Source organism: Neoarius graeffei, chromosome 6 (assembly GCF_027579695.1).
Source record: "Neoarius graeffei isolate fNeoGra1 chromosome 6, fNeoGra1.pri, whole genome shotgun sequence".
Lineage (NCBI taxonomy): Eukaryota > Metazoa > Chordata > Actinopteri > Siluriformes > Ariidae > Neoarius > Neoarius graeffei.
In genome coordinates, this window is record NC_083574.1 from 99,126,807 (window position 1) to 99,139,119 (window position 12,313).

Genomic DNA, 12,313 nt, shown 5'->3' on the forward strand with positions numbered 1-12,313 from the left:
CTGTGAGTAAAACTCAGCTGACAGTGATGCATAAATAAAAATACTTACCGAATTTTCTGAAATTTACAGTGAGAGTCTTCCAGTAGAGCTGAGAGCTTCTTCACCCCTGAGTCTCCTGGTTCCTTCATGCTCAGATCCAGCTCTTTTAGGAGTAAAGGGTTTTCATCTAAAACTGAATTTAGCCAAGTACAGGCCTCTTGTGCAGCAGGACGTTTCAACAAACTGCAAAAAGTAAAATGTTTTTGTACTTGGTGTTTCCAGAATAATAGACCCACATTAACCAGAACAGTGTGGCTGCTTTTGCTTATTTCCTGATGACTTCTCTTTAAATTTAAATGATAGTGCCCAATGTCTGTAACACACTGGGAAAAAATTAGGACCAGTCAAATAAACCATAAATTACAGTCAATTATCAACTTTATCCTTTTTTTTTTTCAAAGAAACTATCAAAATTTTTGTACAGCATTCCTTTATGCTTAATATTTATATAATTGTGTTAGTTTATAGAAGAATCACCTCAGTGTTGTTAGTTTACAGTCTGGATCCTGGAGTAAATCAGTGAGCAGCTTCACTCCTGATGCTCCAGGGTCGTTCCCTCTGAGATCCAGCTCTATCAGGTGTGATGATGGGTTTCGTCTCAGAGCTTCAGCCAGAGCAGTGTATCCTTCCTCTGTTATACTGCAGTCTGAAAGTCTGTGTAAAATGTTGCCAAAGAGGATCGAGAATAAAAAGGGTGAACATCTTAGAAAACAATATAGAATTAAGAAGCTATTTGGCACACTGGAAAACATGGCACTTCTATTCATAATATTATATTAAACACAATACTGAAGACATCAAAATTATGAAATAACAAATGGAACATATGTGGAATTATGTTGAAAATAAAAAGTGTTAAAAAACAAAATGTGTGATATTTTAGATTCTTTAAAGTAGCCACCATTTACCTTGATGCTTTGCACACTATTTGGATTATCTTAACCACCTTCATGAGGTAGTCACCTGGAATGATAATCACCTCGAGTGGTGTGGCAAAATGGCAGCCAATCGCTTTGTCACCATACTACTACTACTACTACAACATCGACCTCAGTCGGACATACAGTGGTGCCTGAAAGTTTGTGAACCCTTTACAATTTTCTATATTGCTGCATAAATATGACCTAAAACATCATCAGATTTTCACACAAGTCCTAAAAGTAGATAAAGAGAACCCAGTTAAACAAATGAGACAAAAATATTATACTTGGTCATTTATTTATTGAGGAAAATGATCCAATATTACATATCTGTGAATGGCAAAAGTATGTGAACCTTTGCTTTCAGTATCTGGTGTGACCCCCTTGTGCAGCAATAACTGCAACTAAATGTTTCTGGTAACTGCTGATCAGTCCTGCACACAGGCTTGGAGGAATTTTAGCCCATTCCTCCGTACAGAACAGCTTCAACTCTAGGATGTTGGTGGGTTTCCTCACATGAACTGCTCGCTTCAGGTCCTTCCACAACATTTCGATTGGATTAAGGTCAGGACTTTGACTTGGCCATTCCAAAACATTAACTTTATTCTTCTTTAACCATTCTTTGGTAGAACGACTTGTGTGCTTAGGGTCGTTGGCTTGCTGCATGACCCACCTTCTCTTGAGATTCAGTTCATGGACAGATGTCCTGACATTTTCCTTTAGAATTCACTGGTATAATTCAGAATTCATTGTTCCATCAATGATGACAAGCCGTCCTGGCCCAGATGCATTAAAACAGGTCCAAATGGGATAAGGTTCTTATGCTGGAATGCAGTGTTTTCCTTTCTCCAAACATAACGCTTCTCATTTAAACCAAAAAGTTCTATTTTGGTCTCATCTGTCCACAGAACATTTTTTTCAATAGCCTTCTGGCTTGTCCACATGATCTTTAGCAAACTGCAGACGAACAACAATGTTCTTTTTGGAGAGCAGTGGCTTTCTCCTTGCAACCCTGCCATGCACACCGTTGTTGTTCAGTGTTCTCCTGATGGTGGACTCATGAATATTAGCCAATGTGAGAGAGGCCTTCAGTTGCTTAGAAGTTACCCTGGGGTCCTTTGTGACCTCGCCGACTATTACACGCCTTGCTCTTGGAGTGATCTTTGTTGGTTGACCACTCCTGGGGAGGGTAACAATGGTCTTGGAGTTCCTCCATTTGTACACAGTCTGTCTGACTGTGGATTGGTGGAGTCCAAACTCTTTAGAGATGGTTTTCTAACCTTTTCCAGCCTGATGAGCATCAACAATGCTTTTTCTGAGGTCCTCAGAAATCTTTGTTCGTGGCATGATACACTTCCACAAACGTGTTGTGAAGATCAGACTTTGATAGATCCCTGTTCTTGAAATAAAACAGGGTGCCCACTCACACCTGATTGTCATCCCATCGATTGAAAACACCTGACTCTAATTTCACCTTCAAATTAACTGCTAATCCTAGAGGTTCACATACTTTTGCCACTCACAGATGTGTAATATTGGATCATTTTCCTCAATAAATAAATAAATGACCGAGTATAATATTTTTGTCTCATTTGTTTCACTGGGTTCTCTTTGTCTACTTTTAGGACTTGTGTGAAAATCTGATGATGTTTTAGGTCATATTTATGCAGAAATATAGAAAGGGTTCACAAACTTTCAAGCACCACTGTAATAATGGACTCTCCACTCCTCTCTATCCATCATTAGGGTCCTCAATTTAGTGGTGTCGACCACTCCAGCATCTTCTTTGAGGACATCCACCACTGTTTTGAGTGGCCGCCCAGGGCATCTTCTGCCATGTGTGGGCTCCCATAATACCATTACAGATACTGGGATCTCTGGATGTTGGAAGCAGTGGCTGGCTAGCCTGAGTCGCCTTGCCGCTATTTTCTCTGAGACCCTAGGGAGGTCTCCATACAATTCTTGATTGGTGATGTGTTGCTGCCAGTTGATATTGTGAATGGCCCTCAGCATTCTTGTATAACACCTGTCCAGGGACTTCGTAAGGGGAGTGGTCAGGGTCCAGACCTCCCAGCCATAGAGCAGGATGGATTTAATGGCTGCTGTGAATATCCTTGCTTTTAACCCTCTTGATAACTTGGATGTCCAAACTCTTTTCAGGTTGTGGAGTGTGGATGGCCTTTCTGTTTCTTCGTGTGCAGCAGTAAAATACCTCGGAGTGATTATTGACCCCAGTCTTTTATTTGAAACTCACATTGACAACATTACCCAGATAGCTTTCTTTCATCTCAGAAATACTGCTAAGATAAGAAATTGAATGTCACTACATGACATGGAAAAACTAGTTCATGCTTTCGTTACCTCCAGGTTGGATTATTGTAATGCCTTACTGTCTGGATGTCCCAAGAAGTGCATAAACAAGCTCCAGTTAGTTCAAAATGCAGCAGCAAGAGTCCTTACTAGAACTAGAAAATATGACCCCATCACCCCTGTCTTATCCACACTGCATTGGCTCCCAGTCAAATTTATTACTGATTATAAAATTCTACTGTTGACCTTTAAAGCACTGAATGGTCTCACACCACAGTACCTGAGTGAACTTCTGCTCCTCTATGACCCACCATGCCTACTTAGATCAAAAGGTGCAGGCTATCTGCTGGTACCTCGTATAGTGAAGGCTACATCAGGGGGCGGAGCCTTTTCTTACAAAGCCCCACAGTTATGGGACAGCCGTCCAAGTAATGTTTGGGAATCCGACACAGTCTCAGCATTTAAGTCTAGGCTGAAAACATATCTGTTTAGTCAAGCCTTGTGTTAATGGTGTTTATGAGGTAAAGGTGTAGATCTGGAGGATCCTCAGACAGAGTGTTTTGGTAAACTGGGATGTATGGATGCTGTCAGTCCCCACTCGCTTGCTCAATCGAGTTTGTTGACGGTGTAGTGGCTGCTGCTTTATGTCCCGGGGCTCCCTCATGCCTGTGTTATCTTCTGGCTCTCCCCTTTTAGTTATGCTGTCATAGTTAGTTGCCGGAGTCCCTGCTTGTACTCGGTGCAATATGTATACTGTTCCTACTTATTGAGGTGACATTGGGCATACCTAACAACCTGTGTTTTCTCTCTCTCTCTCTCCTCCCCCTCAAATCTGTCCCTCTGAGTTACATATCAGTCCCGGGATCGAGATGCTGAACCTCTTCTGCTCCTCGGACCTGCCTGATCCATCCTGGTGCCCTGTGTCTGGTTTGAGTCTCATCACATCGCTCCTGTGGAGGACGGCCCCATGTGACAGTTGAAAGTCACACCTGGAGGATGCTCTGGACTCTTACAGTAATGCTTTTATGGCTGAGGACTACAGTTGACTTGCTAACTTTAGGACTGCAGTTGTCATGAACAGTTTTGCACTCAAGTTTCCATCAGTGAAGAGTTTAAAACATCAACAAAACTGACTTCATATTAAAACTGTTAATGTTATAGTCATGTTGTCTGTTGGTGCCCAAATGTGGATGGGTTCCATTTTGAGTCTGGTTCCTCTCGAGGTTTCTTCCTCGTGTCGTCTGAGGGAGTTTTTCATTGCCACCGTTGCCAAAGGCTTCATCATTGGGGATAGATTAGGGATAAAATTAGCTCATGTTTTAAGTCATTCAAATTCTGTAAAGCTGCTTTGCGACAATGCTTATTGTTAAAACGCTATACAAATAAACTTGACTTGACATTCTTTGACTGCCTTCCTCGCTGTTTGTATGCTAGGGTGGTCAGAGGCTCTTGCTTTCTTGATGCTTTTAACAGTTGGTAAAAGCTTCATTGCCTCTCTGTTCGCATCAATAAATCTGGAGTAGCAGTCAGTGGAGCTTTCTTCAAGGTCAAGAGCCTCAAAATGATTCCTTACCTCGATGGTATATTGGGCTTGGAGTGTAGGATCTCCCGCAAAGGCCTTCCAGTCAATCTTTGGTGCAGGGATTGTCTTTGGCTGGTGTAGGCTGAGCCTAAAACTCATACTGATGACCCAACGGTCTGAGCCCGCTGTGCTGAAGCTGTTATAAGCCTCAGTATTGATTACACTGTTCCACCACTTTCTTCAGACAATGATATAGTCTAGTTGGCTTTTAGTCAGGGTGGACCTATCCTCCTGAGTCCAGAGTGTGGACAGTAACAAAGTATGACTGTACAAGCAGGATTCCCTTTAAATTCAGTAACTAAAATACAGTTGCAGACAGAGGTTATGCTTCAGAAGGACTTTCTTGCTCTAATGCTGAGCATTAGTCCAACCCTTCCTTGGGATGAATTTGTGATTATTTCTCTCCATACAGATGATGTGACTCGGTGAAAATCTTCAACTACTTCAAACTTAAGCTCTTCACTTGGGTGTACTCTCCTATGCTCCTGGATACCAAACATGTCAATCTTGTGTTCTTGAATTCTTGATGCAAGCTCTTTTGCATGATTTCTGAGGTGCAGTGTGTTAGCATTGAAGGTGTGACAATGCGCATTAATATGAGACCCTCCAGGCGCCACTTTATCTGGAGAGTCTTGACTTTCTTGACTTGAGAGGCTGTTATGTCAGAATTGTTTGAGCTCATGTAAGCAATAATAGACCTGCAATAATAGACTTTGTCACTGTAAGTGAGGAAGAATTACAAATGATGAAAGAAAATGCTGTTCCTAAAAGCACTAAAGATGATACGCAGTTTGGTCTAAAACTATTCAAAGGTAAGGTGGAATTGTGATTTATTTTATCGATTTCAAAACAAAGTATTTTATGTGACTCGGCTTAAATAAGTGACACAAGTCTGCGCTGCAAAGTTATTACATTTACTTGTCGCTTTTGAAGCTTGAAATACTTTTTTTCCCAATATTTTTAAAAAAATAATCAGATGTATTTTACAATAAAACAATGAGTCAGGCTCAGTGAATCTCATCTCATCTCATTATCTCTAGCCGCTTTATCCTTCTACAGGGTCGCAGGCAAGCTGGAGCCTATCCCAGCTGACTACGGGCGAAAGGCGGGGTACAACCTGGACAAGTCGCCAGGTCATCACAGGGCTGACACATAGACACAGACAACCATTCACACTCACATTCACACCTACGGTCAATTTAGAGTCACCAGTTAACCTAACCTGCATGTCTTTGGACTGTGGGGGAAACCGGAGCACCCGGAGGAAACCCACGCGGACACGGGGAGAACATGCAAACTCCACACAGAAAGGCCCTCGCCGGCCCCGGGGCTCGAACCCAGGACCTTCTTGCTGTGAGGCGACAGCGCTAACCACTACACCACCGTGCCGCCCTGGCTCAGTGAATATCGGTGAAAATGAACTTTTTCACGATATTCTAACTGTTTGAGATGCACTAATATATACAGATCTAAAAATAAACATTTCTGTAATTATTTTCCTCTTTATTATTTGTGTATCAGTTGCAATAAGCAATTCTTCAGATCAAGTCGACCCAATAGGAGAGATGAACTCACCTCAGTTTCTCCAGTTTACAGTTTGGACTCTCCAGTCCAACACAAAGCTGCTTCACTCCTGAGTCCTCTAGATGGTTACTGCTCAGATCCACCTCAGTCAGTTTGGAGGATTCAGAGCTGAGAACTGTGTGTAAAGCTGAGCAGCTTCTCTCTGTCAGGTTACAATCACTGAGCCTGAAAGGAGGGAGAGACATTTCAAACAAAAATACTATTCAACCATTCTTTAAAGAATGATTCACCACCAACACCCCCCCCAACATGCGAACGAACAGAGAGAGAGAGAGATTGAATGTTAACTTTACCTGGTGCTAGTAAAAACAAGGGAAAATATATTTTGAAAGACAATGATGACAAACTATTCAATTTTTTATATTTTAATGACGATGTGAATATTTGAAAATCCTGACCCATCCCCACCTGAAAGCTGAAAATATCAGAGGAACTCATAAAACACTGAGCCCTTCATGAACACAAACACAAAACTGTTTGTGCTGTAAGACAGAAAATCACTGCTGTACACAGAATATTCACGGCATTACCACGACCACAGCGTCACGACTGTTTCACTCTGTGCTGGTTGCTGTCATATCCTGTTCAGAATGAACTCCTGATGAGTTTTGATGATTAAACAGTATATTTAATCGATAGTGTGAGGGAGAACTGAACCATGACTCTCTAGCAAGGTATCGACCCTGACAAAAGGAAGTGTGTGTCTCAGTACTCAGTGTATTAGTAATTCACACACACTGTATTTATTCGGCCCGCTTACGTTAATAATCCAGACTCAGAATATCTTTGTATGTGTTCAATTCCCAGCGGCTTGTGCTCATTTTTAATGATCTACTCGCCAATACTGCTCTGTGTGCTCAGCTCAGCCGTCTTCTCTATTTAATACACTGTTTATACACAATAAAGATGTTTTTATTGCGTTACTTGTATTGTAGGAAGATGTGATAGCTCCACCTCCTGATATTTAATGGTTTTCAATCTGATTTGCTTTGAGCGTTCATCATTTTAGTGTGTCAAGAACAGTCATTTCCTGTTAATCTTTTCATTAGTGCTACAACTTACATCACATGGTATCAGATGTTGGGACTGGACACTTTTTTAGGAGTACTGTCAGTAACGGCGCTGAAAACCTGAGTTCAGAGCAGCCTCCACATATGGCCACTCTGGACTACACTTCCCAAGATCCACAGCGACCCTCATCACCAGAGTTCTAACAACATCACCTGTCTTCAGTCTATCTGCTATCACCTTCTCCATATACAGTGGGGCAAAAAAGTATTTAGTCAGCCACCAATTGTGCAAGTTCTCCCTCTTAAAACGATGAGAGAGGCCTGTAATTTTCATCATAGGTACACTTCAACTATGAGAGACAGAATGGGGGGAAAGAATCCAGGAAATCACATTGTAGGATTTTTCATGAATTAACTGGTAAATTCCTCGGTAAAATAAGTATTTGGTCACCTACAAACAAGCAAGATTTCTGGCTCTCACAGACCTGTAACAACTTCTTTAAGAGGCCCCTCTGTCCTCCACTCGTTACCTGTATTAATGGCACCTGTTTGAACTCGTTATCAGTATAAAAGACACCTGTCCACAACCTCAAACAGTCACACTCCAAACTCCACTATGGCCAAGACCAAAGAGCTGTCAAAGGACACCAGAAACAAAATTGTAGACCTGCACCAGGCTGGGAAGACTGAATCTGCAATAGGTAAGCAGCTTGGTGTGAAGAAATCAACTGTGGGAGCAATTATTAGAAAATGGAAGACATACAAGACCACTTATAATCTCCCTCGATCTGGGGCTCCATGCAAGATCTCACCCTGTGGAGTCAAAATGATCACAAGAACGGTGAGCAAAAATCCCAGAACCACATGGGGGGACCTAGTGAATGACCTGCAGAGAGCTGGGACCAAAGTAACAAAGGCTACCATCAGTAACACACTATGCCACCAGGGACTCAAATCCTGCAGTGCCAGACGTGCCCCCCTGCTTAAGCCAGTACATGTCCAGGCCCATCTGAAGTTTGCTAGAGAGCATTTGGATGATCCAGAAGAGGATTGGGAGAATGTCATATGGTCAGATGAAACCAAAATAGAACTTTTTGGTAAAAACTCAACTTGTGTTTGGAGGAGAAAGAATGCTGAGTTGCATCCAAAGAACACCATACCTACTGTGAAGCATGGGGGTGGAAACATCATGCTTTGGGGCTGTTTTCTGTAAAGGGACCAGGACGACTGATCCGTGTAAAGGAAAGAATGAATGGGGCCATGTATCGTGAGATTTTGAGTGAAAACCTCCTTCCATCAGCAAGGGCATTGAAGATGAAATGTGGCTGGGTCTTTCAGCATGACAATGATCCCAAACACACTGCCCGGGCAACGAAGGAGTGGCTTCGTAAGAAGAATTTCAAGGTCCTGGAGTGGCCTAGCCAGTCTCCAGATCTCAACCCCATAGAAAATCTTTGGAGGGAGTTGAAAGTCCGTGTTGCCCAGCGACAGCCCCAAAACATCACTGCTCTAGAGGAGATCTGCATGGAGGAATGGGCCAAAATACCAGCAACAGTGTGTGAAAAACTTGTGAAGACTTACAGAAAACGTTTGACCTCTGTCATTGCCAACAAAGGGTATATAACAAAGTATTGAGATGAACTTTTGTTATTGACCAAATACTTATTTTCCACCATAATTTGCAAATAAATTCTTTAAAAATCAGACAATGTGGTTTTCTGGATTTTTTTTCTCATTTTGTCTCTCATAGTTGAAGTGTACCTATGATGAAAATTACAGGCCTCTCTCATCTTTTTAAGTGGGAGAACTTGCACAATTGGTGACTGACTAAATACTTTTTTGCCCCACTGTAAGCTCAGCTCTCACTCTCAGTATTTGTGAAGTATTGTTCTGTGTCCCTGTGCCTGACTTTACTGAGCCGTTTGACTATCTGCCTGACTTCCCGTTATTGAACTCTGTTTACGTTTACTTCCGACTTCGTCCTCTTGCCTTATCTGTGATATCCTGTTCGCCGATTGACTGACTCTTGCTCGTCCCTGACTACGTTTCTAGTTTCCCGATTTGGATTTGTTCACAGTTCGCGATGCACCTGCTCTCCCCTGCGACTGCATCCGGAAGTGCCTGCACCCTGACAAGTACATGTAACTCAGCACAGTATCAGACTGGAGCGGCGGCTACAATTATCGACACCTTAACGATCTTTTGGCCGTCGCAAAAGTAGAAGACTTTCAATACGTAAATTGTGCATGAATAATTCCTCAAACTTCCACTGAAAAAAAAAAGGAGTTGATTCCTGATTACTTCGCTTATCAGATCACGTGACACTGTTTCACAATCATCGACACCTTTGTCCAGTTATCGACATCCAGATGAATATTTATAGAAAATAAATCAGTATGTGGTATTAAGTTAACAAAACAGTTTTTATTTAAAATTAGTTTTCCATAGACTTATATTTAGGACAAAATATCTTTTATATAAATATATGGATGTCGGTGTTTACGTAAATGAGGAAGTAATTCTCATGTTTGTAAACAAATGAACTGATAATGTTTAACCTGCGTCAGAAAATCTTTTTGTTCCACTTTCTCAGGATTTTCGTAGATCACATTTTGTTAATCATTCATTGTTGTTTGTATTAATTTCTAGTTTTGTCGTTTAATAATAAATGTCAACAGCAGTGGTGTAGTCTACGTGATACGCAGGTATACGCCGTATGCCCACTGGAAAAGCTCAGCGATTTCCGTATACTCACTGAAGAGCTCAGTGATTTGCGTATGCGCATACGCCTACCGAAAAATATATTCGTTATTTGAACTGGCCAAACCAACGTCAACATTGTCAGATGAATGTTCCACAGTTCCATTCCTAGATGCCTGTGTCCACCAAACGCGCTTTAGCACTACAAGCGCCTGTTCAATTCAAATCCTATGGGCTTCATTAAGAAGACGCTGACAAAGCCCGACTCAGCACTCAGGGCGTTGCGAGTTGATCCAAGAGCAGAGAATTGACCCTTCCGGGAGCTCCGCCCCCCATAGCAACTGTTGCTATGTCAGTCAAGCCAGCCGTCTGCACTTGTCGTGTATGTAGCCAGTCAAATGAGGTCAGAATAGAGAGGAAAGCATACAGGTCGTACGAAGCTACATAGTTTGATGCCTGTTGCCTTGATACGAAATCATGAAACGAAAACAAACCAAGGAGGCAATGCAGACCTCAAATGCCAGAATATAAAAACACCTGTAAAGTCCTGTAGACCTTTTTTGCAGGGCTTGTGGACTAACACACTGAAGGGCATTGCGTATTTGTTAATTAAATTAATTCTTCTTTGAAGCAAACATTTGTTTTAGCACATCTAAGATGTTTTCTTGTTCATTTAAGCTGATGTGCTGAATAGATAAGAAATAAGAAATGCATTTAATATGTTAAAAATATATTATTGTGTGATATGTGTTTAATTTACATGTCAATATGTCAAATTTTCTTGATACATGAAAAAAAAAAACAATGATGGAAAAGCCCACTTAAGTTGAACGGTGAATCAAAATTTTTATAAATTTTGTACATTTAAACCACATTTGTTTTGCATACAGTAGATCTGTACACAAAACCAATTTCAAGATGCATATTACTATGGATTAGGCAGTGATGGTGCTCATGAGGTGTTGCTTTCAGGAGGTTATCGGACAGTTACAAGATGGATGAGTACAAGTATAACAGTATAGCCACAACACACACGTATATATATATAATGTGTGTGTGTGTGTGAGAGAGAGTATAAATTTTTTTCCCGGGGGGCGTTGCATGTCAAGCACTGAGTATACCCACTGCAAAAAAGTAGACTACACCACTGGTCAACAGGCAATCAACACTGTAACCACATTAACATCCAGGTCAAAGGTCGCATCTCATTCCTCGAACCAAAAAAAAAAAAAAAAAGTCTACTGATACTGTAATATGTGGTAGATATTTACAACAAACTGAAAAAAATTAATTAACCAATAATAACTGTTGGAACTGAAACTTACCTTTGTAAAATTTGTTTTTTTATTGGTAAATCTGAAAAGGTGTCGATAATTATGGACTGTCGATAATTGTAGCCACCGCATACCAGTATCAATAACAATGCATCCCGAATACATCCTTTAGTAAGAATAAATTATCACGAGCAGTTTGGTGTATTGCTGTGAAATGCAATCAGAACAGCTCCTCTCCCTCCCAAAACCTGAGTTTAATAGAAAACTGAGTTTGTGGAAGCGAAGGCGTGGTCAAGCATCAGTTTGGGAATGGAGAGTGAAGGTGCGGGAGGTGAGTGGCAAAGGGACGACACCTGGGACTGATTAACAGTGATGAGTGTGTGTGTGTGTGTGTGTGTGTGTGTCAGAGTGAGACTGTGAAACAATAAAGCTGCTGAAAAGTGCAAGTTGAAAGTTAAAGCGAGATGGCCTTTCGATTTCATAAACTCGGTGAAATTTAGTTCCGTCTGAAATGTGGTGATTGTGATATCTGTTTATTTCTGTAATATCCCACAAAATATCAGGCCATTCTGTGGCTGGGAAGTTATTTAATTTGAGGGGATTAAAGCAAATAATGTGCATGAAATCGCTCGCTTGGCGCAGTCAAGCAGACAGGGGAAGTCCATGTGCGCATGCGCAGGTTTACCTTCTTCTTCTTCTTTTGGGTTTTACGGCAGCTGGCATCCACAGTGTTGCATTACTGCCATCTACAGGTTTACCTTTGAGTGTGCACTGACAGTTCCATCATTCTGTCGCTAAACGAACAGCTGATCACACCGAGGTGCTCGCTGACCACCGATATTTATTAGTTTGGTCCTGCGTTTCCTTTCCTTCATATATAACATAACGTCTTTT

At 41.4% G+C, this 12,313-nt stretch overlaps 1 protein-coding gene across 1 annotated transcript in view; it reads right to left on the reverse strand.

Annotated features, from left to right (window-relative positions):
- The window catches only part of LOC132888191 (NLR family CARD domain-containing protein 3-like), a 43,670-nt gene that overhangs the window by 11,579 nt on the left and 19,778 nt on the right, over nucleotides 1-12,313 (reverse strand). The window contains exon 6 of the mRNA XM_060924240.1: nucleotides 6,427-6,600. Coding sequence (XP_060780223.1) covers nucleotides 6,427-6,600 — 174 coding nt within the window. The remainder of the gene's footprint in view (nucleotides 1-6,426; nucleotides 6,601-12,313) is intronic.